The sequence below is a fragment of the Scleropages formosus genome, chromosome 25 (genome assembly GCF_900964775.1).
Source record: "Scleropages formosus chromosome 25, fSclFor1.1, whole genome shotgun sequence".
Lineage (NCBI taxonomy): Eukaryota > Metazoa > Chordata > Actinopteri > Osteoglossiformes > Osteoglossidae > Scleropages > Scleropages formosus.
Window position 1 is genome coordinate 11,559,014 of NC_041830.1, and position 24,267 is coordinate 11,583,280.

At 42.4% G+C, this 24,267-nt stretch overlaps 3 protein-coding genes across 8 annotated transcripts; all 3 read left to right on the forward strand.

Moving 5' to 3' along the window:
• Positions 1–716: 716 nt before the first annotated feature.
• On the forward strand, positions 717–4,288 carry mmp30 (matrix metallopeptidase 30). The gene is made up of 10 exons (XM_018731051.2): positions 717–910; positions 1,635–1,867; positions 2,130–2,278; positions 2,397–2,522; positions 2,608–2,769; positions 2,874–3,027; positions 3,151–3,281; positions 3,624–3,783; positions 3,897–4,000; positions 4,091–4,288. The coding sequence occupies exons 1-10, from the start codon at positions 800–802 to the stop codon at positions 4,192–4,194; spliced, it is 1,434 nt and encodes a 477-aa protein (XP_018586567.2). The 5' UTR covers positions 717–799; the 3' UTR covers positions 4,195–4,288.
• A 966-nt stretch (positions 4,289–5,254) lies between these two features.
• acat1 (acetyl-CoA acetyltransferase 1) lies at positions 5,255–11,256 on the forward strand. The gene is made up of 12 exons (XM_018730997.2): positions 5,255–5,402; positions 5,659–5,706; positions 6,397–6,514; positions 6,676–6,771; positions 7,055–7,155; positions 7,451–7,594; positions 7,708–7,858; positions 8,761–8,856; positions 8,969–9,082; positions 9,298–9,362; positions 9,646–9,803; positions 10,544–11,256. The coding sequence occupies exons 1-12, from the start codon at positions 5,349–5,351 to the stop codon at positions 10,662–10,664; spliced, it is 1,266 nt and encodes a 421-aa protein (XP_018586513.1). The 5' UTR covers positions 5,255–5,348; the 3' UTR covers positions 10,665–11,256.
• Positions 11,257–12,733: 1,477 nt separating this feature from the next.
• Positions 12,734–23,487, forward strand: LOC108921358 (transmembrane protease serine 2-like). 6 transcript variants are annotated; one of them, XM_018730820.2, is made up of 15 exons: positions 12,734–13,115; positions 13,646–13,724; positions 14,596–14,628; positions 14,920–15,085; positions 15,578–15,682; positions 16,308–16,424; positions 16,555–16,684; positions 17,342–17,458; positions 18,470–18,513; positions 18,964–19,132; positions 19,219–19,388; positions 20,505–20,600; positions 20,995–21,137; positions 22,228–22,380; positions 22,711–23,487. In XM_018730820.2, exons 2-15 carry the CDS (start codon positions 13,710–13,712, stop codon positions 22,717–22,719), a joined length of 1,467 nt encoding a protein of 488 aa, XP_018586336.2. In that variant the 5' UTR covers positions 12,734–13,115; positions 13,646–13,709; the 3' UTR covers positions 22,720–23,487. The 6 variants fall into 6 exon arrangements, with proteins under 6 accessions (XP_018586336.2, XP_018586338.2, XP_018586337.2 ...); XM_018730821.2 differs by lacking the exon at positions 12,734–13,115 and adding an exon at positions 13,405–13,436; XM_018730822.2 differs by lacking the exon at positions 14,596–14,628 and having other exon boundaries at positions 12,738–13,115.
• Positions 23,488–24,267: the final 780 nt, after the last annotated feature.

Consider the following 24,267-nt stretch of genomic DNA (forward strand, 5'->3'; position numbering starts at 1 on the left):
CTGGTAGCATAGTGGATTGTGCTACTTCCTTTAGACCCAAAGGCTGCAGGTTTGAGTCTCTCCTCTAGTGCCCTTTAGCAACTTACTTCCCATAAAATGCTCCTTCAAACAAATTACTCAGCTGTATAAATGGGTAAGTAAGTGTAACCTTAACATTGTAAGGTACTTTAGAGAAACGTGTAATGTAGAGATCTCTTCTCCCAAGGGTTTAGGAGCTTTGTTTCATTTAGGGATTGGACCTACTGTTCTTTGTGTCTGGGAAGGGAACAAACTATCTGGGACAACACGAGGCATTCAAAAGATGGACCATGAATGGGACTAAGTGCAACCAGCCATAGAAAATATGTTTTTATTGGAAGAGGCTCTGCAAACATCTAATTAATGTTCAATATAATATATGAATAATACTAATAATTAATGTCAAGGAGGAGAAGCCAATCGTTCGTGACAAGGCCCCCAGGGGCTGAAATGAGCTGCGATGGCGCAACTTTCACATTTCTCCAAACAAGGCTTGAGTGCTGTGCTCTTACCACATTAGGACCCACATTCCCTGTGATACAATGATGGTAGCGGTACTTTCTGAGGGGCAGGGCTTGTGTCCACATGTCACATGGAAGCCCCAGCCGAAGAAATGCCTCACTTCTCAAAAGTGATCATCCCACACACAGGATAAGGAAGTGCCCTGTGGCATGAAGAATGACACACCTATGCCCACCCCCACCACATTTCAGAGGTAAAAAGGGAGCGAAGTGCGCCTTGGAGGAACTTCTTGTCTCCTCCGCAGCAGTGGACGTAGAAGATGCTGCCTCGTAGCGTAGTTTTCGTGATCGTGGGCTTCACCCTCTGCCAGGCTGCTCCAACAGCGGATCAAGACTCCACCTTGTCTCCTGAAGATCGAGTGATCGCTGAGGTAATCCACAGTACCAGCTTCGCATACCTTCCCATCCAGCTACAGAGGTTAACACAGGTGTGGATGTACAGCAGGTAATGCAGAGCTTCAGGGAGCTGGTTGAAGGTTGACGGACAACAAGCGAACCTCCTGTTGTGCCCTGGAGAAAGTTTATAGCCTAAAAACTAAAAAAAAAATCCATTCTGTATATTGAAGCAGCTTTGGATAAAGGCATCAGAAAAACAATGGAATAAAAATATACTACAATAATTTTTGATAGAGACTCAATCTCTTATTATTATTTTTTGAATTTCCCAGCAGGGATTAATGAAGTATTATCCTATCCTATCCTATCCTATCCTATCCTATCCTATCCTATCCTTACTCTCATTAATACATGTAAAACACAGAATGTGGATCGTTTTGTTTTTTGGCTGCAGAGTAGTTGCTGGTGTGTTAATTGAATTCTATTGTCACTATCACCTTCTTATCAGCCTGTTTATTAAGTGCCAGTAGACTCCATTTCTAGGTATCTGTATTACTGCAATAAACATGAGCAAAGGGTAAGCCGATGTTTGTAAGAGCTGTTTGGACATGAGCCAAATAGCCTTCCACAACATACTTACAGCATTTGAGTATTTTTGCTGTAAAAATAGAGATGGGTTGTCAAGGACTAGAGTGATGGATTCTGAACAGGTGGATTTCTTATTTCCCTACTGTTTTTTGGACTCTTTCCTTTACACAGGAGTACCTCTCCCAGTTCTACACCAGAGAAGCAAAGAGCAGGAGTGAGTCCTTGGACCAATTTACAACAAGGCTGAAGACCATGCAGGACTTCTTTGGCCTAGAGGTGACAGGAAACCTGGACTCAAACACCCTGGAGGTGATGAAGAAACCAAGATGTGGGGTCTCTGACGTGAGCAGCTATGAACACTTCAATGGGAAGCCCAAGTGGGAGAAGAGCATGGTCACATACAGGTGATATACAACACAGGTCGCTCTCCTAACAGACCTAGCTTCATGAGTGATGTCTGACCCCTCATTGTTTTGGTTCTCACCCAGCACAAAGTTCTTCATCATCTATTGAAAATATTAGTCTAGTGTAGATCTAATTGAAATATATTTTGAAAGTTGTAGGATTTTCTCTTGAAAAGCAAAGCAGAGCAGCTTTATTTTCCATTAAAAAAATCTTATAAAAATACTGATAACACTCAGACATTATCTCCATCTATTGACACAGAATAACTGAATACACGTCAGACATGAATCAAAGACAAGTGGATGCCACCATTGCCCAGGCTTTCAAGCTCTACAGTGATGTCATCCCGTTGGATTTCAAGCAGATCTTCAGTGGCACAGCAGATATCATGATCCTGTTTAAAGCCAGATGTAAGTGTGTAGGAACTTAGCGTGCATGCATGACCCACATCCTATGACTCAGTTTCCCGTACATGTGTTGGCTGTGGTTTACCAGCATCTTGTTCAATTCCTGCCTTGCAACATTCAGATCACGGCGACTTCTATCCCTTTGATGGCCCCAGTGGTGTTCTGGCCCATGCCAACTCTCCAGGACCCAACCAAGGTGGCGACACACACTTTGATGAAGATGAACAATGGACTTTAGATGGAAAAGGTGGGGATGTCTGGCCTTGCACTAATTAACTATATTTTACCTTTTTTAAGCATAAGAACCTGTAACTGTACTCCACTCTTCACAGGAATTAACCTTCTTCTGGTGGCTGCCCATGAGTTTGGTCATGCTCTGGGCCTGGATCACTCAAAGGACCGGAATGCTCTGATGTACCCCACCTACAGCTATGTGGAGACCAGAGGATACAGTTTGCCTAAAGATGACAGAAGAGGGGTCCAGGCTTTGTACGGTCAGTATGTGACCATACAAGAGAATACACAGCATAGTACTGGGACATGAACGGTTAAAAGCAAGAAAGACTGATCAAATGCAATTCTGATGTTTATGTCAAAGGTGTACGAACTCCAACCGTTAACCCACGTCCTAAACCAAATCCTAAACCTAATCCGGATCCTCAGCCTAACCCCGAGTCAGAACGCTGCAGCCGTGACCTTGTGTTTGATGCTGTTACCAGCATTCGCAGGGAACTTTACTTCTTCAAGAACGGGTGAGATAACAACACACTCCTGACTTTTTCCAAAAATAAATAGCTTTCCCAGTGCCACATCTTTGCCTGCATGCAGTGTCACCTCCAGCTAGCATAACTGACATGCCTGGGCTTGTCCTTTAGGTACTACTGGAAGAAGAGTAATTTGTTCAGGGGTGTCCAGTTCAAATCCATCAAATCTACATGGTCTTCCATCAGCACCGTTGATGCCGCCTATGAAGACACACATAAGAATGTTGCTTATCTTTTCCAAGGTACATTAGCTAATCTTCAGGCATTTAATGAGCAACAGAAATAATGAAATCAGCTTGCGAAACCACGTTTTACTCTAATTTGTTGCCTAAGAGACACAGGAAGACTGTTACTGATCAGACTTATTTTACTTAGTGAAAAATTTGATATGTTTTCTACGACAAAAATTGGGTAAGTGTTCAAATGAAATGTACAAAGGTAGGAAGAGAACTAGTGAAGTTTTTTGTTTCACACTGCAGGCCTTTTTTGCTATAATACCTGCTCCTCAAATCATTATAGTTCAGACACATCTAGGATGACTTTTAAGACTTACTCTTTCTTTTCTATGACACAACAACCTACAGGTAAACAGTTCTGGGCTACAAAAGGTACCACTCTTCAGCCTGGCTACCCCAAGTCCATCTCCCACTTCGGCTTCCCTTCATGGGTGACAGCTTTAGATGCCGCAGTGTACGTGGCTTCTACTAGGAAGACACTCTTCTTTGTGAAGAACTTCTATTGGAGGTGAGCTCTGTGGTGCTGGTGCACAACTTACTTAGATCAACCTTGCATTTATTGTAATATAATACAAAATGAGCAGTAGTTGCTTCAAATTTAGGGTTTAACATGTTCTCCAGCTACAATGAGGCCCAGAGGAAGATGGACCATTGGTATCCAAGGCAAATTAGTTGGGACTTCCCAGGAATTGGAAACAGAGTGGATGCTGCCTTCGAGAATTCTGGTATGGACTGATAGAGCATTAGCTGTCCACTAATGCTCACCAACTGTCATATGTCTCCCTCCATTCTAAAGACTTTTTTTACCCCCTCAGGTTACCTGTACTTTTCTGAAGGACCCAGACAGACGGAATACATATATAAGACAAAAAGAATCAATCGGGTTCTTCTGAACTATGGATGGTTGGATTGCTATTAAGTCTTGTATTTAATTCCTTTGTGTGTGGTTAAAGCAACAGTGTATTCATAATGTAATCTGCTATTTTATGATGACCTTATATATTTAGAAGTTAAATACTTTTTCAATAACTTGAAAATAAAGTTGACTTTCACTTTCCTAAATAAACAATACTTCTCATTAAATCCTGGAAATTAATGGAGTGTTTTGAAAATATGAGAAATTCTACCAGCAAGTTTAGGCAACCTTTACATTAACATCCTATGTGAAAGCAAAACACAAACATTACCTCATCCATTTTAACCATTGTTACACTAAGATCCTGTGCTCACATACCACATCCCGCTGTAGTACCCTTCATTGAGGTACTTACTTAAACTGGGAGAGTAAAAATTACTCTGTTGTATAAATGGGTATATCAGTGTAAGTAGCCAAAAAAAAAAAAAAACAAAGCAGTTGAAAACCACTGCCTGCAGCATCATGCCTTCCCGAACAAGACTGTGACCCAATGTTGTAGAACCCGGTCCTCGTTGAACGGGTTCTCTGAAGGGACAAAGACAACGGCTGGATCATCTTCAAAGCCACCCTGTGTCGTCCACGTGGCAAAAAATCACAGCGTTCAATAATATTGACCAGATTCACCTTTGGGGGTCACTGGAGCAACTGAAAATGATACCAACACTGTTGATTCTTTGCACCCACGTGGACACATTTTGTGTTTGCCCGTTTCCTCATGAGATCCTCATAACATGCAACAGCCTATGTGATATCAGGGCCACACTTAACTCAGGACATTGAATAAATTCACATTATATAAATGACTTTAAAAAAGTTCAAAGACAGTTATATTATAACACACGACTTTAATTATCAATTCATTAACTTTATTAAGCAAAAAGAAAAGCTTGTATTCTCACAAAATAAATACTATTTAAAAAATATAGGCGAAGTGTCCATTTTAAAAAAAAAATTGCACGTTTGCGTTGGCTTGACGAACGGACTACATTTACCACAAGGCTCCGCGTGGCGGGCGCGTTTTTGATTACGTAGGCTAACGCCCCTCGCTCTGATTGGTTCCTGATGTCGGTCGTACGGTACAGCTGAAGGTGAAAGGGATTCCTGCGTCCAGGTTTCTGCCTTGTTTGCAATTGTCGGTTGGTCAGTTCTCGTCCATAATGTCATCCAGGGGTCTTTTCTTAATTCGCAGACACGTCTGCAAGCGATTGTTGGTGAGTAAAGAACCCGCTGCACGTCAGTTTCTATGTTCTCTGGAGCCGGAGAAGCGAGGGTGCTGAAGAAGAACAGGCCCCACTCTCTGTGACTGACTGACTCTTCTGATTGTCTGACATAATTTTTTTATGCAGCCATGCTGGGTTATTTTTAATTAATCATGCATCGTCGTTCAATATGCACAATTATTACAACGCAAAGTGTAGTTGAAGGTTTGCACTCTAATTTAGAGTCTAAACGTATTTTTCTCCTCAGACACCGCAATACGTGTGCAGGACATATGCGTCTCGTCCCCCTTTAAATGTGAGTATAAACCTTAAGAATCTCAAATCCCACGACAGTCTCACGTTTGTACAGTTCACACACTTTAAACTTGTCAAATTAAACCATCTGACTGGATTTTGTGAAGTTAAAACCCTGTCAGTTGACATTTGGAAGGTGTGGGGCTGTAGCTCTTATCTTAACTGGAGGGTCGACGCCGGTGCACAAAATTGCGGTTTGTACATTCATTGAAAACCCTTAGAACTGGTCGAGTGACCCCGTTTACTTGGAGTTTTTATGGGTGAAACCTTTTAAACTGGTCATTTTGCTCAAAATAAATCGAGGCCATACATTTAAAACCCTTTGACACCCTCTGGCAGTTTTGTATGGTTAAAATGCATAAACTGGTCAAATGGCAGCATCTGACTGGGATATGAAGGGTTAAATCCATTAAATAGGTTAAAGAATGAAGTCCGACATGTTGCCTTTGCATGTTTTTCAATTTATATAAATATCCACAAACATGTCTCACTGCATATTTATTTTTGCTTGGTTTGCCTCCCACTCTCACGGCAATTTGCACCTACTCAACGGGTGATTTTATATAAAGCAGCAAGAACAGAGTAGTTCTGGGCTTTTCATAGTGGAAACTTTCAATAGTGTCAAACACGTTTAAAAAATACGTGTATGTATATATTTTAGTCGTAACCCTATGAGCTTTGTTTTCCTTAGGAAGTAGTGATTGTGAGTGCCGTCCGGACCCCTGTGGGCTCATTCATGGGCAGTCTGTCCACAGTCCCTGCCACTCAACTGGGCTCCATCGCCATCAAAGGGGCCGTGGAGCGAGCAGGTAGCGCAGCTTCTGTGACGCTTAGGACTAATTAATGTATTTTAATGTGCGTTGGTGCCGGGAAACCGGCAGTTAATTTGCAGCCGTATGAGTAGCTGCACAAATATGAACACTTTGACTTAAAGACTTCGAGGCACAGTAAGGATGTTGCTGTGTGTCAGGTATCCCTGTTGAGGAGGTGAAGGAAGTATACATGGGCAATGTGCTGCAGGCGGGAGAAGGACAGGCGCCCACCAGACAAGCACTGCTTGGGGCAGGTAACGCACAATAAATTGATAATAGCAAAGGTAATAATAGTATTGAAGACACCAGGGGAATTAATGAGACCTTAATCACTAATTATTTCTGATGAGTGATTGACTTTTTTATGTTTAGTATGTTGAAAGTACTTATAGTTTGTGTTTAGAGGTTTACATGAAAGTATTTTATCCTTCAAAAGACCCATCACTGATTTTTGAATGGAAATGGACACTTGATAGAAACCTAATTGCTCTTTGGTTGGCTGCATTTCCTTGGCTCATAGTGTCTTCCATCCTCCAGGCCTTCCCATCTCTACCCCCGCCACCACCGTGAACAAGGTGTGCGCCTCGGGGATGAAGTCTGTCATGCTGGCTGCTCAGAGTCTTATGTGTGGACACCAGGTAGGGGGACTGGACCAACCAGAATGTCCAAAGAGTCATGGAGGATGATGGTTTCTATGGCTGGGGAACTGCTCTAACCATGGGGTGTAGAGAGGGGTGGGTATAATCAGGACCTTGGGTTCCAGACAGATTTCATCCCCCTGATAGAGACAGTAATAACCCATAAACATTGTCCAAACCCTGTCCCCCAAGCTGTTTCTTGATGAGAGCTCCTCCAGAGGGTGGAGAGATCCTTGTACAAAGATACGGTGGTCCACTTTCCCTCTGATGGGTTGGTGTGACATTTCCACTCCAGGATGTCATGGTGGCTGGTGGGATGGAGAGCATGTCCAATGTCCCATACATCATGGCCAGGGAGATGCCTACTTATGGGGGAGTGAAAATGGAGGACCTCATTGTGAAAGATGGACTCACTGACGTCTACAACAAGTTTCACATGGTACGTAGGACATGCCAGCCGGGTTGTTACCGTGGGCCCCATGGTTTCTCTGGTGGTATTTGTTGCACTGATGGAGGAAGATGATGACAAAGATGATTGAATTTCTCACCAAGGGTAACTGTGCTGAAAACACAGCGAAGAATAGTGGGATTTCCCGGGAGGAGCAGGACAAGTACGCTATCAGCTCGTACACTCGCAGCAAAGCAGCATGGGAGTCTGGTGTGCTTGCCAAGGAGGTCGTTCCAGTCAGCATCCCTCAGCGGGGTAAATTCATTCAGTCTGTGGATGTGTGTTTATTAGTAACAAGAAGGAAATATACTTTTTTTTATAAATAATGTAAGCTCCTACTGCAATGAGAACACCAAAAAATAAATTTTGGCATATTCTTGTCATTATATATTGGCTCCTTGTCCTAAGAAGAGTAACGATGCAAACATTTTCTAGTTTTATTTTGTATTGCATTTTTTCCACATTAGTTTTCTAGTTTCTCTTTTTAGTGGAGCAAACATGACCTGTTTTGCCTGCTCAGCAAATAGATGGCAGTAAAGAGAATTCAAGCAGAAGAGGAGTGTGGGATATGTTTACACTGGTCCCTCCTGTTAGGAATGCTTGAGTTACAAATGTTGAAATACTATCATTATTCCATTGATTCATTTTTAATTTTTGTTTTTGAAAGTTAGCTGGAAATAAAATGCACCGAGACAGTTGAGCTCATATCCACAGTGTTCGCAGCTTGTTTGCTGTTCTTGAATTCGTGATCAGTAATAAGATGAGTGTTTCGTTTGGCATATGTGTTTATTAGATAAATCAGTCAGCAATCGGCCTTGAATAGGAGTTTATGAAAACAGGTGAATTCTATTTTAATTGTTTTTAATTAGAATGTGGCTTGAAGCTTATAAAAATCTTACAAAGTTCTTTTCACTTATTATAGCTATCTGTTTTCTAAAGAACTATACCAGTGAATAAATTAGGGGATGTTTGTATTAATTTTTATCAGTTGTAACTTGGAGGTAAAAGTGATCGTTTTGAACAAATTGAGTTATGGAAAAAAATGTCTGGCCCTGGTTGTGTTTGTAAGGTGAAGAGCTCCAATATATGTTCTTTGAAGTTCTGGTGGTTACCCTTGCTGGTTTGTTACAGAATGGAAATGATTTTGCTCCCTGCAGGAAAGCCTGACCTGGTTGTGAGCGAAGATGAGGAATTTAGACGAGTCGATTTCAGCAAAGTGCCCAAACTGAAGGCCGTCTTCCAGAAGGAGAACGGTGAGCATCTGACCTGTCACAGTGTAGCTGGAAGGTTGGGCAGCAGGCAGAGTCTTCATGTTGTCGTCATACTTCAGCTGCCAACCTGCAATGCTATCGTTGTCTCTCTCAGGCACCGTGACAGCAGCCAACGCTAGCACGCTCAACGATGGCGCTGCTGCCCTGGTTCTCATGACTACCGATGCTGCCAAGAGGCTCAATGCCACTCCTCTGGCCAGGATTGTCTGTATGACCTGCCTTTCTTTTTACCCTAAACCATGATGTTATGGCGCACAAGTTTTTTTTGTAACAGGGCGATGTCACTCACCTTTCTCCTGAGACCCACTGACATTTTCCCCAGTGCTCCCAACCCCTGTGTCAGTGAGGTGGCTGAGGTTTGTTTGTTTCTGGCTGTTTTCCCTTTGCTTTCAGGACATTGATCAGACTTATCGCTCTCTTCAGGCTTTGCTGATGCCGCAGTCGCTCCCATTGATTTTCCTATTGCTCCTGCCTTTGCTGTGCCCAAGGTTGGTCTGCCTTGACCATAAAAATTCATAAAAAAGCACACATTTTATGTCTCTCTACTATTCTTGGGGAAGAAAGTTCAGGTTATATTCAGCTCTGTTATGGAAGCTGAGTTCATTCATTGAGTTAATCCAGTGCTGGTGAATTTCACAGCAATATTGTCACAGAAATGTGTCTCTGTGTTCTGAATGGTGCAGACTCTGCAAAGCTCTTTCTGCTGTATTTAAAATGGCATGGACAGAAAAGATTGTTTCAGATCCTGAATTGGATCCTGGATTCTTTCAGATCCTGAAGACTAGTGGTGTGAAGAAAGAGGACATTGCCATGTGGGAAATCAACGAGGCTTTCAGTGTGGTTGTCCTTGCCAACATCAAGATGCTGGACATCGACCCCAGCAAAGTCAACATGAATGGTGGAGCAGTGTCTCTTGGCCATCCCATTGGGTGAGTGGTACTATTGTGGTTTGTACTCAAAACACATTAGCTAACACAGCTCGTATGTACCTGGAACTTCCCTCAACCTTGTTCCTTTCTAGCAAGAACACTGAGCTCCTCCAGGTGTAGATGCTTGGGGGTTCTGCTCACAAGTAGTCCGGAATCTAAAGTCTGTAGATTCAGTTTTGACCCCAATCTGGTAGATTGAACTCCCTCTGTCCCTCAGAACTGCTGAATCTCTCAGCATTTAAGAAGAGTCTCAAACCCATCTCTTTCAGAGCCATTTTTCCTCCCCACCTTTCTCCTGATATTAGAATCTAACACCATCTTCTGTGACTCTATATATTTGCTGTTTGAATATCACTTCTACGAGCAGCTACCTGAGGGATGTGAACCACAAAGGTGTTATGAGGCAAACAAACTTTAGATAATGCAGTGTATCTAAAGTTCTTTTGTCTGTTGTTGATTCACTTTTATTCACTCTGAGCTGTAAATTGTACTTCTGGAATATCTACAACAGCTAAAATATTTACTGTACTCATTGTATCATGATCTAAAGATGTTTTGTACATTCCCAATAAGCATTGCAAGTGCAGCCTGCATATATGCTGTGCAATTCTATATGTCTGAACTTATTCTCAGAACTTCAACACATCTACTATATTTGCTGCATACTTTTCATCCAATTAATTGCTTGAAGCCATTTCATGAGGTCGTCCTTCTAATCTCCAACCAAATGTCCATTGCAGGATGTCTGGAGCACGAATTGTTGGTCACATGGTTCACAACCTGAAACCAGGCCAGTATGGACTTGCAGGCATCTGCAATGGAGGTGGTGGGGCCTCATCGATCCTCATCCAAAGATTTTAAGAAGTTCTCTGTGGATGAGGTGCTCAGGCCCAGCCGATCAACTGCCTGGACGCACTGAATGTCAGCTGTGTGTTGTGCAGGTGGATGTATCAAATTGAGCTTCTATTATTTATTACATGAGACTTCTCGTCGAACCATCAGCCTTATTTCTCACTGTTACACTTCATGTACTTTAACTCAGAAGTCGCTCCTACATCCTATAAACATCTCATTCTGCAGCAGTAACTTGTCAATAAAGACCTTTGGCAAGAGTGATCTTTTTATTCTTCACTTTGGTGATCTGGATTTGTTGATGTGCCATAGAAATGTTTTTAATGCATAACTTTTGACAGTGAAGAACTGTAGTAAATGTTGAAAATGATAGTGAGTTAGTATTAATAAATGAGACCAGCCATACATTGTTCATTACTTTAGAGGGAACCATCTGGTCAATGACTAAATGTAAATGTAGCATATTCTGTAAAAGCACCCCATTGAGAAAATTCTTGTTGGGATGGGGTCGAATTCCCTTTTCTTGCTGTGAAATAAAGTTCATGAACAAGATTCCAAATTAGTTAAAATGCCACAATAAAATCCATTTTTATGCACAGCAGTCAGAACACTGTCTTCTAACAAATTATTTCTAGATTGTCTCTGATATTTTCATTCATTATCTATAGGAATGTGTCCAATACAGGGTCACGGTGGTTAGAGCCTCTGACAGAACACGAGATATTTTGAAGTTGGCTCACTAATGTTTATGATATACCTAAACAGTATAAGTCACTTTTTAGAGAAAAGTGTTATCTAAATGAGTGGTTGTCTCTAAAACAGTGTACATAGTTGTCACATGTTGGACACATGTTCACGCACAGTCCTTTACGTTTGCAAAGTTAAATGTCTGACAAGTGAACCCAAAAGTAAGCTAGCTCAAAATCTGCTCTCTAATTTCCTCCTGTCTGTACTCAGCTGCCATGAGAGGGCGCACAACATCCCTTTCCTACACTCCACCCCCCCTCCCACCATATCCACTGGAGTTTCATGGGGGACAGAGTCTCTTTGGCTTCTGTTTCTTACATAAGTTAAAGATAAGTTCACAAGCCTTTAACCACGCCTGCAAGTATCATTTGACATCTTTATACATGTTGGGTTCTGGTCATCAAAAAAATTTAAATGTTAAGGGCTAAAGAATTTGAAAAGAGAGTGTGTACTGTGTATGTCATTTAAATTTCTACATCCATTGTATATTTTTCACTTGGAACTTCTGTTAATTATTGACAGGATGTTCTATTCTCTAGGTGTTGTAATGTCCTAGGGGCCGGCGGCACCCTCCGGCTCATATGGCTCTTGCAGGCCCCTGGTAACTGATTCACAGGAGGACAGTTTTGCAATGGAGGAATGATGATGTTGTGAGGTTTTCACACACCTGGAAAGAGCTCACACACCTCCCCAGCACCCTCATTATTGGTGACACCCAGCATGTAAAGTCCATCCCTGACCATCAGTGCACTGATTTTGAGTTCTAAGTCACATCACAAATCTCTGCTTTTCTCTCCTTAACTGGCTCATAGTTCAGTTTTCATTGTTAATATTATCATTACTTGTAGGTTTATTGTGCAATTTCCATTGGAAGTAATAAAGTTTATGTAATGTAGTATCAATATTGTCTACATTGAAACACAATTTCAGTTCTAAGAAAAACACCTTTTATATCAGTTTCTATTTTTTATTTAATATTTGTACTCAGGATTATTCCATTTATAAAAAACATAACGCATACTGTTACAGGTGGTAACGAAAAATATAATCCACAAACGGTCAAACCTTTAGCTGTGTCTTTAAGGTTCAATCAGACTTTTTAAATATTTTGTTGACATTTTAACTTTGGAAGCTGTTCTGAAAACTGTCTCAGAAAACAGTCAAATCTGTGGCATAAAAGTGGAATTCCTCTCCAGTGCTGAGAGCAACACAAGGTGAGGATGTGCCTTTCACAGGCACCTCGAATCCTTGCACAGCGCTCACACGTGGCTCTGTCTGCCTAATCATGGTCAATCCCTAGATGAGAAAACCGCTTAGATCTTCAACAGGTCAGCGTTCCCTTTCTGATGTAGTGTGTTTTGTTGGACACACCTGTTTCGGTGCACGGCTGAGTGACACAACCGCGAAGCAACCGTGCGGTTAACTTGTTTCGAAGAAAGAGTGTTCTCTGAAGGGCTGTACTCACGTCTTCCTGGAGAAACTCCACAGACTTCAGCGTACCGGGTGGTGTTCACGGGCCCAGAGGTCACATTTACAGACCACAATTGTCACCTGTTGGAGAGCAGGACAGAGGGACCCAGGTGTGGTCTGCGCAGTCACGTCTGGCTTTTCATTACCTGAAACCGAGCAGCAGCAGGAGGAGTAGGAGGAGCAGAACTGATCTCCAGTGAAAGGAGGTGAAATCCAGGGAACTGAAACATAAAGCACGCTCAGGTAGGACCATATTACACATTTTTCAGTATATCAAATACATATTTATTATGAAGTGCCTACTAAGTAAAAGAGTCACGTGTGTAAAATGGTCATGGATTTTTTTTAACATATTAAATCTGTTTTAAAAGAATAACTTTACACTTCAGAAAGAATCTATAATCCGTTGACCACCTTTTCTTGTGATAATTTGATTTTTTTAAAATTTGGGACAGCTGGTAGCATAGTGATCAGAGCTGCTGCCTTTGGACCCAAAAATCGCACATTTGAATTCCAGCTGTAGTAGCCTTGAGCAGGGGACTTACTCTAAATTGCTCCAGTAAAGTAAGTAGCTTAATATTGTAAGTTGCTTTGGATAAAAGTGTCAAAGAAATGAATAAATGTAAATTTAATGAACAATCTCAGAATAGAGAGACGGAAACAGTTCACTGAGAAAATGCCCGATTACTCATGTTAATGTCATGTTATAAGAAGAGGTGCCAGAATAAGCAACACTGATTTTTTTTTTTTTTTTTAAACTGGACTTTGTCTAGGTCTGTAAAAGGAGTCAGTATTTTCAGACAAATAACCCGGGTTTTCAGCTCTTAGAAGGAAATTATGCCAACGAATCCGGTAAAAACCTTATGTCTTTGTGTTATTTTATAATGCTTTCTAAATATTTTAATGTGTATTGGAATGTATAGTAAACTGTATCATTTTCAAGGTTAAAAAGTTTCAATAAGTAAATCAAAACATGATGTTATGCAATTCAGTGTTTTAGAAGCCTTTTCCTGTAAGGTCACATGACTGACAGGTAAATGTGTCGAACAGTGAGATTCTTACTGAAGACAAATAAAAATCAGCCATTTGTTTTACTTTTACACACACACACACACACACATTTTCTGAACCGCTTGTCCCACATTATTAACAAATTTTATTGTTATTACTGCCCCGGGTTGTCAACTTACAAACACAATTGGGACCAGATGTGTGTTTGTAACTCCAAAGTGACTACAAACATTATTTGATTTACTTTTAAGTTAGGTCTACAAAAATTATAATACTTGGCTATAATATATGAAAAATAATTTGAACATCGATATTTTGATTTTGGTGGGGGCGCGGTGGCGCAATGGGTTGGACCGGGTCCTGCTCTCCAGTGGGTCTGGGGTTTGAGTCCCGCTTGGGGTGCCTTGCGATGGACTGGCGTCCCGTCCTGGGTGTGTCCCCTCCCCCTCTAGCCTTGTGCCCTGTGTTGCTGGGTTAGGGTCCGGTTCCCCGTGACCCTGTATAGGACAAGTGGTTCAGAAAATGTGTGTGTGTGTATTTTGATTTTTTGAATTTACTTTGAGCTGTGATAATTTTAAAACTAATGTTAAAAACAAAATGCTAAAATGACAGAAAATAAAAATACATGGTCTTCACGAACTTCTACTGAATGCTGATTTTCGACCGTTCGTCCCATAAACACGTGCAACGTTCCTTGATCACCGACGCCCAGGCACACCAGACACAAGCTGTAAACACCGTGGAAGTGAGTTTAACCACTGCGGTCACACACTCTTTCTTGTGTGCTCTTTACTGCCATCTATCAGCCTACAGTGTAAATACAGGTTGAATTCCCTCCACTGCAGACAGAAATTTTAGGAAATAGATAATAAAAGAACCGGAAAATGTTTCAATCTTCATGAATTTGTAACTCTTCTGTTTGTAATATGAGGGGCCACGGTGTTATTAATATTTTCTGTGTAGCCCACAGTACTTTGCTCATGATCTATGACCAGTTTGCAGCAAAATAAAAGGCTTTTCAATTTATCCCTCTTAGAGGTCTACAGCCTATTACGCGAATTGTGGCTTTCATGAGGGGGAGGGGTGCCCCCCCGATGCACCCCAGCGTCCGCTCCACAGCCTTCCTGTGTACACCCTACGGACAGCCAACCCACCGTCCACCTTGACCCCTGCAGGCATGCAGTCTGACCCCACACAGAGCAGTAAGGACAACGGCATTCCTCAACTCTAACGGACCATTAACACGGCGGCCCATCTCTCTCACTGAGTAATAATTATTACGTTAAATTATTGGGCAATATTTCACTTAAGCTCTGTTGTTTTTCCTTAACTGCAGTATTATTATTTTATTTATTTAATATCATTCTTTTCCCCAAATTTACTGATGGCATTTGTTTCGTTTACCTAACAGCAACGTTCACAACAATTTATAATTATACACTGATTTACCCAGTTATACAGGAAAGTAACTTTTACTGTATTAGTTCAGTAAGTACGTTGATCAAGGGTACTAAAGGAGAAGTGGGATTTGAACCTGGGTCCTTCATCTGCATGATGGCTGTAATCATTATATGCTGCCACTTAAGATACAGCAATAAAAATTTTGATAGCCATAAACATCTGGGATTGGATCCTAGAACCTGCAGGTTGAGCCCAGGTGTGAAGTACAGTGGTTGTATTTGTTTTGGCTGCAGGGACGACGAAGGGTGCGAGAAAGAAGCGCAGGCTGATGGTGGTGCTGCCTGTTGTGGCCGTATGCCTTCTCCTGGCGGTCGCAGGGGTTCTGCTGTGGTATTTCTGTAAGTGGCTCCGCCCACCAGTGTCCTGACACCCTTCTGTCATTCAGTCCTTTAACAGAGACCTTTGCACAAACTAAATTCCATAATTTACTGTTATTAACTGACGGAAGATACTACACACATGATGGTGAACTTGCTTTCAACTGACAGCCTATTGATCATTAGTTCAGGAGGAGATGGGATTCAAACTCTGGTCCTTCAGACTGAATCTTGACCGATATAACACTACATAACCTGATACCACTTTAGACTCACAAGTAGTCATTCTTATTGTTATTGTCATTGTAATTATTAATTTAACTGACACTTTTCTCTAAAGTGACTTACATATCAGGGTAATTTATACTGCATCAGTTCAGGGTAAGTACCTTGATCAAGCAGGAGTGGGATTTGAACCTGGGTTCTCTGAGTCCAAAGGTTGGGCTTCAACCACTATGCTCCCTCATCATAAAATAATGGATAAAACATACCATGGTGTCATTGCTGTCTAATAAACCCCTAGGCCAGTAGGTGGTGCAGAGCTCAAAGGTTTTGATTTGTGGCGGAATGGTTGCAGGTTCGAGTTACACAGCAGCCCCACTGTAACGGAATTGCTGAGCTCCTGGAATGTGTTTTGCGCCCGCAGTGTGGCACAACTGCAGCTGCAAGGTGAGGTGTGCGGACGGAGGCCGCTGCGTGGACTTCTCCCAGTGGTGTGACGGAACGCCACACTGCCAGGGGAGTCAGGATGAAGCCCAATGCTGTACGTACCTGCTGCGGGGGGTGGAGCGGCTCAGCTCTGAATGTCAGGCGCCTCCCTGAGTTCAAGCGCGCAGATAATAGGATGAAAAGTGTTTTTGTCGTGAGCATCATTCACTCTGTCTGTCCTCCAGTTCGCCTCTACGGAACCGACTTTGTGCTCCAGGCGTATTGGGCCCCGAGCGGCTCCTGGAAGGCCGTGTGCTTTGACGGCTGGAGCGATCAACACGGCAGGGCCACGTGTATGCAGATGGGGTACGAGGGGTGAGTCTTCGCCACGGATAAATCGGCTTCCAAAAGTGTCAGTGTGGGTTGTTTATCATTCTTTTTTGTTTCTAACTCCAAAGTCGCTTTTTCAGCTCACTGCGTATGAACAGAATAACAGATGTACAGATGTACCTCAATCTCCTCACTGCTTAGGTTCCATAAATATCTTAGATATAGATATAATAAACAAAAACACATTGCACAACTTTTTTATTTTAATATTTTGAGAAAGCCTGTGCTGCATTACAAAGGAAACATATTAAAAAATGGATTAAAATTAAAAATAAATTGTATGCAAGCTACTATTAAATTCTGACTGATTGATCCATTTATTGCATGAACGTGTACCGCACTCCTCATTTTGTTGGCGATCAATAGCGCACAGGAACACCAGACCTGAGCTGTAAACACTGTGGAATTGAGTTGAATGAAGCGGTTACACGCCGGTAATCTGTTTAGATGCTCTTTACTGCCATCTGTTGGCTGGACATATAAAGTCAAGTTACATCGAGCAGGAATTTTAGAAAACGGATGTGATGACAATGTAATCAATAATAAGTAAACTGAAAAAATCTTTGGAAATGTGTTCGCACAAGGAGCCAGCACAGTTATATTTTACAGCCTCTTGACTTGCTGTAAAATTGTGCTCCTCAGAGAGACCTACGTCAGCAGCACACGATTGCAGGACAGTCCAGAGGTATCGGATGGCTACGTGAGGCTGCAGCCGGGATGGACATCAGGAGAGCTGGTACAGAGGTACCTCACTAGCAGGTGAGACGCTGTTGCACACCTGAGCTTCTCTGGGTTTTTTTTTTTTTTTTGCCGCAAATCTGGATCCTTAACCACTGAAACCAGTCCCACACAGCACATGACCGTGTCAGGGCCCCACTGTTAAATGCGTTGCTTAGACCACATATCCCGGGATGCTTCCCACCCCCGACCCTAACCTCGTCTAAGTGGACGCGGTCATAACCGGCATTGACTGAGCTGGTGCCTGGACCCTCATCCCAAAAGCCACCGTCCCCCTACTAGCCACACCCCCTCAGTTAACTTCATTAATGTTGTCAGGTGATCTTCCCCTGGACCGGACCTGCCTTGGTTCAAAAAACCAGCTGGCAGCACTTTCAAGGACTTTCTAACAACGAAAATCACAGAAGACACGAGGAAGTGAGAGAAGCGACTGCACTGGTTCTGTGAGGACAAAACCGGTGTGAGGCTCAACTCTACGTTCCACCATTGCGCAGAAAACCTCATGTGTGGTTGATGACGGTATACTTTCCTGACCATTTCTGGACCACATTCACTAACGCTCACTTCAGCAGCTATGTTTTCTTCGATGGTCTCGCCTACCAGCGAGACTCGCGCACGATGCGTCTCGTACCTCCTCGCCAATTGCAGCCATACGCTGAAAATACTATCCATACTCATAATTTTCATTTCCATATAAAATCCTACAACTTTATGATGTTTTTACCGTATGTTTTGCATCGTGTGACATCATGGGCAACAGTAAGAAAGTTGTACACCTCAATTTAAGGTTTTTAAAATTCATTTTGCAACTCTGGTGCTTTTTACCGTTTATACTAAAGTAAGTACATGTTGCAAAGGTGCCAGGCGGGTGATGGACCGTGTCCTCCATCACTTGGTTACTGGCAGGGTTTGGCCCCTGTACCTGATGTCACTGGGGCAGAGACTATATCCGCAAGCGGTATTTCACCCCTCTTTCTCTCCGGAGAACGTAAGTGAACCGTTCCTGACCGTTTTTCTGTTTTACCCCCCCAGTGACTCCTGCCCGGATGACTCCATCATCTCACTCCGATGCATTGGTAAGCCATTCCTTTGTTTCAGCAGTGATTAACAGGCAAGGTCAACAAGGTGAGAGCCACAAGGTACAGCCACCGCCCCATACGCTGAATAACCACTTACCGACAAAAAATACTTAAAAGAATTTTAATTATTTGCACAATAAATACAACCGTTGCAGAAGTTAGTGATTTTTTTTTTTTTGCACAAATATTTAAAAACAGTAATGGTTAGGATTAACCTAACCCTAAGGTTATTGTTATATTTTTCCCATAAGAAATATCAAATCAAGTCAATCCTCTGACAGTAGGACCTCGCCAAACGTGGTGATTTCGCAGTGCAAATGAACACTGCTAGGCAAGGGACGGGTGTACTCTTAGAATACCCTGCTGTGAATTCAGCCAGTTTCAGAGGAGCGTGTCTTGTTCCCGTGTGTGTGCATTTCACCCGCCAGTCTCGTTCTCCGCCCCCAGACTGCGGCTCTCGACCCGCCGTCCCGACGTCGCGTGTGGTCGGGGGGCAGCCGGCCCAGAGAGGGGCGTGGCCCTGGCAGGTCAGCCTGCATGCTGAATCGAAGCACCTGTGCGGCGGCTCCATCGTCACACCCCGCTGGGTCATCACGGCCGCGCACTGCGTACACGAGTGAGTACTGCAGGAGTCCGCATCACTGCCCCGCCCACATCGGGACGTCCGCTCACCCGTTGGCTCACTTGTTTTGGGTGCCACAGGCGCCCGGACCCAGGGAAGTGGACCGTGTATGCCGGCTACCTCACTCTGAGCGAGATGTATTCTGCCAGCGGCAGCGCCGTTTCACTCGTCATCTCCCACAACTACAACATCCACACGGACGATAACGACATCGCTCTGATGAAACTGGCGGGGCCCCTCGTCATGTCAGGTAGTCTTCGTCTCTTCCATTTGTGTAAAACTGGAAGTTACCACGATTTTGTTTGCCCTCTTTTGTAAAGGAGGGGGCACGGTGGTGCAGCGGGTTTGGCCGGGAGTCACTGTGTGGTGGGTCTAGGGTTTGAGTCCGGCCTGGGGTGCTTTGTGGCGGACTGGAGTCCCATCCTGGGCGTGTCCCCTACCCCTACAGCCTTGCACCTTGTGCTGCTGGATTAGGCTCCAGTTTGCTGCAACCCCGCTCGACATGAGTGGTTTCAGACTGTGTGTGTGTGTGTGTGTGTGTGTGTGTGTGTGTGTGTGTGTGTGTGTGTGAGTTTTGTAAAGCTGAATATCTCTTTGCATTTAAGAAAGGCCTTAAAACTCACCTGTTTTGGACTCACTTTTCCACTGATCTCTTAAGCGCACGATAAATGTGTAAGTATTTATATTTAATTTTAAATTTTATGTTTAATAATTGGTGCCTACAAATTGTGATGTGATGCGAACTGGTTCAGATGGTGGAATGTGACAAATTAACTCTAGAATCACGTGTCTGCATCCAAGGATGTCTCCCCTTCTGTTGATGTAATGCGCTCACTGTTCTTTTCTTTGAGATGTACAGTACTTTGCTTTTCTGTTGCCTCTGCTTAACCGCCTAACCCATAGGTGGCAGTAAAGAGATCCGAAACAGAACAGGAGTGTGGGATGGTCTTAATTCAACTCACTTCCACAGTGTTTACAGCTCGTATCTGGTGTTCCCGAGTGTTGTCTCTCAGCGACAAGATGAGGAATGTTACACATGTTTTTGGGATGAATCGGTCAACAGTCAGGACTGAATAGGAGCTTTGAGATAATCTTTTTTTATTTTCTATCATTTTAATTTCAGTTTTAAAACGTCTTGTAGCTTATTGCTGTATGTGAGCATTTTACATGCCTAACCAGTGAATAAATTGGACATCTGTATTATTAATTATTATGTATTAATTACTTGGCTGGGACTTAGTGGTAAACGTCACTAAAGTTTTGAACCAAATGAGTTATGAACAGATTTCTGTTCCCAGCCGTGTTCATCATTTGAAGGTCAGGTGTAAGTTCTTAATGTGTTTCTAAGTGCTCCTCCTTTCTGCAGATACCATTAGGCCGGTGTGTCTGCCCAATGAGGGTCTTCAGTTCGTCCCGCCACAGACGTGCTGGATTTCTGGATGGGGGGCCACCATAAGCGGGGGTGAGGAGCCCCATTTCTGAATGCAGTATTTCATTTAAAAATCCCACGCTGCTAATTGCAAGAAAAAGTTCAGAATCCAACGTTTGACCTTATATCTGAGCTTTTACTTATTTTACCTTTTTCAAACTGGAGACTTCATGTCACGTAGTTAAAATCCTATAACAGCTGGTTGCGTAGTGACTAGAGCTCTCCATCTGAAAAACCTGGGTTCAAATCCCACCTTGTGCTGCAGAACACTTGCTCACGGTATTAAATGAATCAGTAACAATTACCCTGCTGTATCAACGGGTAAATCACTGTAAGTAGGTTAACACTGTAAATCGCTTTGGAGAAAAGTGGCAGATAAATGTGAAAGTGTACGTAAATTTTTCTTCTGCGGTTGACTTTTTGCCAGGTAATCCGTCGAACAGGCTGAATGAAGTCCAGGTGTCGCTGATCAGCAGGGACACGTGCAACAGTCCTCAGGTGTACAACGGCCAGATCACGAACTCCATGATCTGTGCAGGTGACCTGGATGGAGGAGTAGACGCCTGTCAGGTGGGAACAAATACAGTCGCATTTCAGTTACTAACACGGTAATATTGGCCAGTATACAGTGCTGCTTGGAAGAATGTGAAGCCGTTGTGTCCCTTTAGTTTTACCATGATATTATGGTAAAATCGTGTGTAGCAGAAACGCACAGGTAGCGCAGGTGTAAAAATAGGTGAAGCCCAAGTTGCCCTGGTTAAACCAAGGAGGTACGGAGAATCAGATGTGTAAATCCTCATTTATTCCGTTTATAAGTTTATGTTAAGATTTAGGTTTTTTTTAAATGTTTATTTCAGTATTTTATACAAGATTAATGACCCTTCCTATAGTGTTCACATATTTTATAGCAGCAGGAAACAAAATGGAAAAGCTTGAAACCTCATTGCATCCAGGAGTTTAACTGAACGTTATTCTACAGTCTGTACGTATTTGAAATGTCACTAAAACGAACTTAAGAGGCCACCTTTCTAAAATATGTGTTTGAATTGATTTTAAAGAAGGGCACAGATTTTTTTTTTCTGCTCATTTTGTAAAGAAAAAATCCTTCTGTGCGCTATAACTTTTTTTGGTGTACAAACTTTATCATAATAGTAAACATCTCATTATTTTAGATGCCTCACATCACAACTCAAGTGTGGATTTAGATTTTTAGCTCTTTTAAGCAATTATTTAAATCACCTTTGAAGTGGTCTAAAATTTTGTTGGGTCATAAGGATACATTTACATTTATTTATCTGACACTCTTCTCCAAAGCAACTTACAGTGCTCAGTTACTTACACTGATTTACACATTTATGGATCAGGGTCATTTTTACTTCATCAGTTCGGGGTAAATACGATGATCGAGGGTGCTACAGCAGGAGGGGGGTTTCAAGCATGTGTCCTTCACATGCTAGGTGGAAGTTTTAACCACAATGCCAACTGCTGCCCTACCTGCTGGCCTTCACACTTCATGCTTAATTGGAAGGACTTTTTTCAGTTTTTTTTGTTTATCAAGGTAGAGGGCACTTAAAGTTAGAAATAACTGAGTTTTCTCCCCTAACACCCCCGACTGTCAGCCCCTCCATCCTAACATTTCCTTCGTGGCTGTGTCTTGCAGGGGGACAGCGGCGGTCCCCTCGTGGTTCAGCAGGGCCCGCTATGGTGGCTCGTAGGGGACACCAGCTGGGGACTGGGATGTGCCTGGAGGAACAAGCCGGGGGTATATGGCAATGTGACCTACTTCCTGGGGTGGATCTATGAGCAAATGCAGGTAAAGGACTTTACATTTATTATTATTATTATTATTATTTATTGTTGTTATTGCTTTTAACATGAGCCAAACAACAATTCCAAATAACTTTTCTTTTTGCGACTCAGGTGCAAAAATTGAGGTTTTTTGTTTTGTATTTCCTTGACTCTTGCATGTGAAGTTAGATAATTATTATTTATATTAGTAATAGAGATGGTATTAGTTGTGTTTTTACCAGTAATAATATACTCTTTGTTTTGCCAAAGCAACTTATATTAAATGTCTTTCTCAGCAGTTCAAGTGTAACAGTTTCGGTCTGAAAAGCGTTTTTTTTTTGTATTATTGTTTCAGAATAATTAATGGGCCACAGATATGGACACACCTGGGCTGATAAATCCATGAAGGTTGTTGTTTTTCCTGATCAGAATCTCTTCTCGGTGATTTCTGTTCTATTTCTATGTCGTACCTGGCTGTTTCACTAACCACCCTCTGTCACCCAGTTCCCGCCCACATACGTCCGCAGCACCCCCACCTCACCGGCTCTTTACTTTACACATGATGGAATTCCTGAGTGCTGATGGCGATTGGAGAATTGGCACACGCCTCACTGGCAGCAACCAATGACCTGCAGGAACCTGACAGGCACTTGTCCAATCACAATTGCCAGACCTGTTAAACCCCGCCCCATAACTCCACCCCCAACCCTTTTATCTCAGATCTAGTATTGTGTCAAATATTTATGTTTACAGGATTTGTTTACTCAGGGAAGATAAGTTTTGATTTTGTCTGAAGTGTCAGGCCATGAAACTCACTTTCTAATGTAATACATTAAACAGAAAAAAATTACTCATTTGTACATTGCTTTAGAGAAAATGTAAAGGCAATATCTCTATTTTTCTAGTACAACTTTTGCATTTTGGCCATATTTGCAGTTATGGAAATGAACAAAGGTGTTTTTATACTGTGGAGTCTTTTGGTTCTGGCTATGGATTAAATAATACAACTTTGTTATATTAGAAATGAACCACACAGTTGTTTTTTGTAATTAAATCACTTTTCAGTACAACTCAAATTGACATCTCTAGAGCAAGTGTTTTGAGACACTCCATGTCAAAATAAAAAATTATGCGTGCATCTCTGCCTTTCTGTCTGGGCACTCTTCCTTTTTCACATTAGTACAGATATACTTTTTTTCCAGATGAGTACACAAAGTGGGTCTTATTTGGGATTTGAACCAGAAGCGTTCTGACAACGACGAAATCCTTACTACCTGTACCATCTTCCTACCATGAATCCTCTAACTGAGGCTGCGTCTATAGCAGTATCCAGAAGTCCCTGTAAGTGGCTCGATTGTTATTGGAGGGGCTGGATGGATGAATGAGGGGCTGGACACTCATAGGAAGGGTGATTGAGGGCAGGGCTGGGTTGTCACTGGAAAGGCTAGATGGGCTTGGGAGGAACTAGATGGCTGTGGTAGGGTATGGATGTTTGCAAGATGAGCAGGACACCGCTTACATCCCATGTGTTGGGACACAGCCTTCGATGCGAGTTTCCCTGGGTCAGCCTTTATATATGTTCGTGCTGGGACTCACATGGACCCTCTGAAAGAAGGGAAATGTTCACTTCAACCCATCACCATGTCAACCTGCATGGAGAGGCTGGGATAAAGAGTATGTTGCATTGACTTGTCTGACCTGACATAAACTTTATATCCAAATTTAACTACACCAGATCATTCGGGTTCTATGTGTTGTTACCTTACAGTCGCAGTAAACCTAAGAAAAAATATTAAGTGTAGAATAAGAAATCTTTAATTTCTACATTTACACAGAAGAGTAAGAATTAAAGAAATGACAATTCATAGTTCTAAAATCTTTTCCAAGTGTAGACTTTAGAAAGAACTTGGAC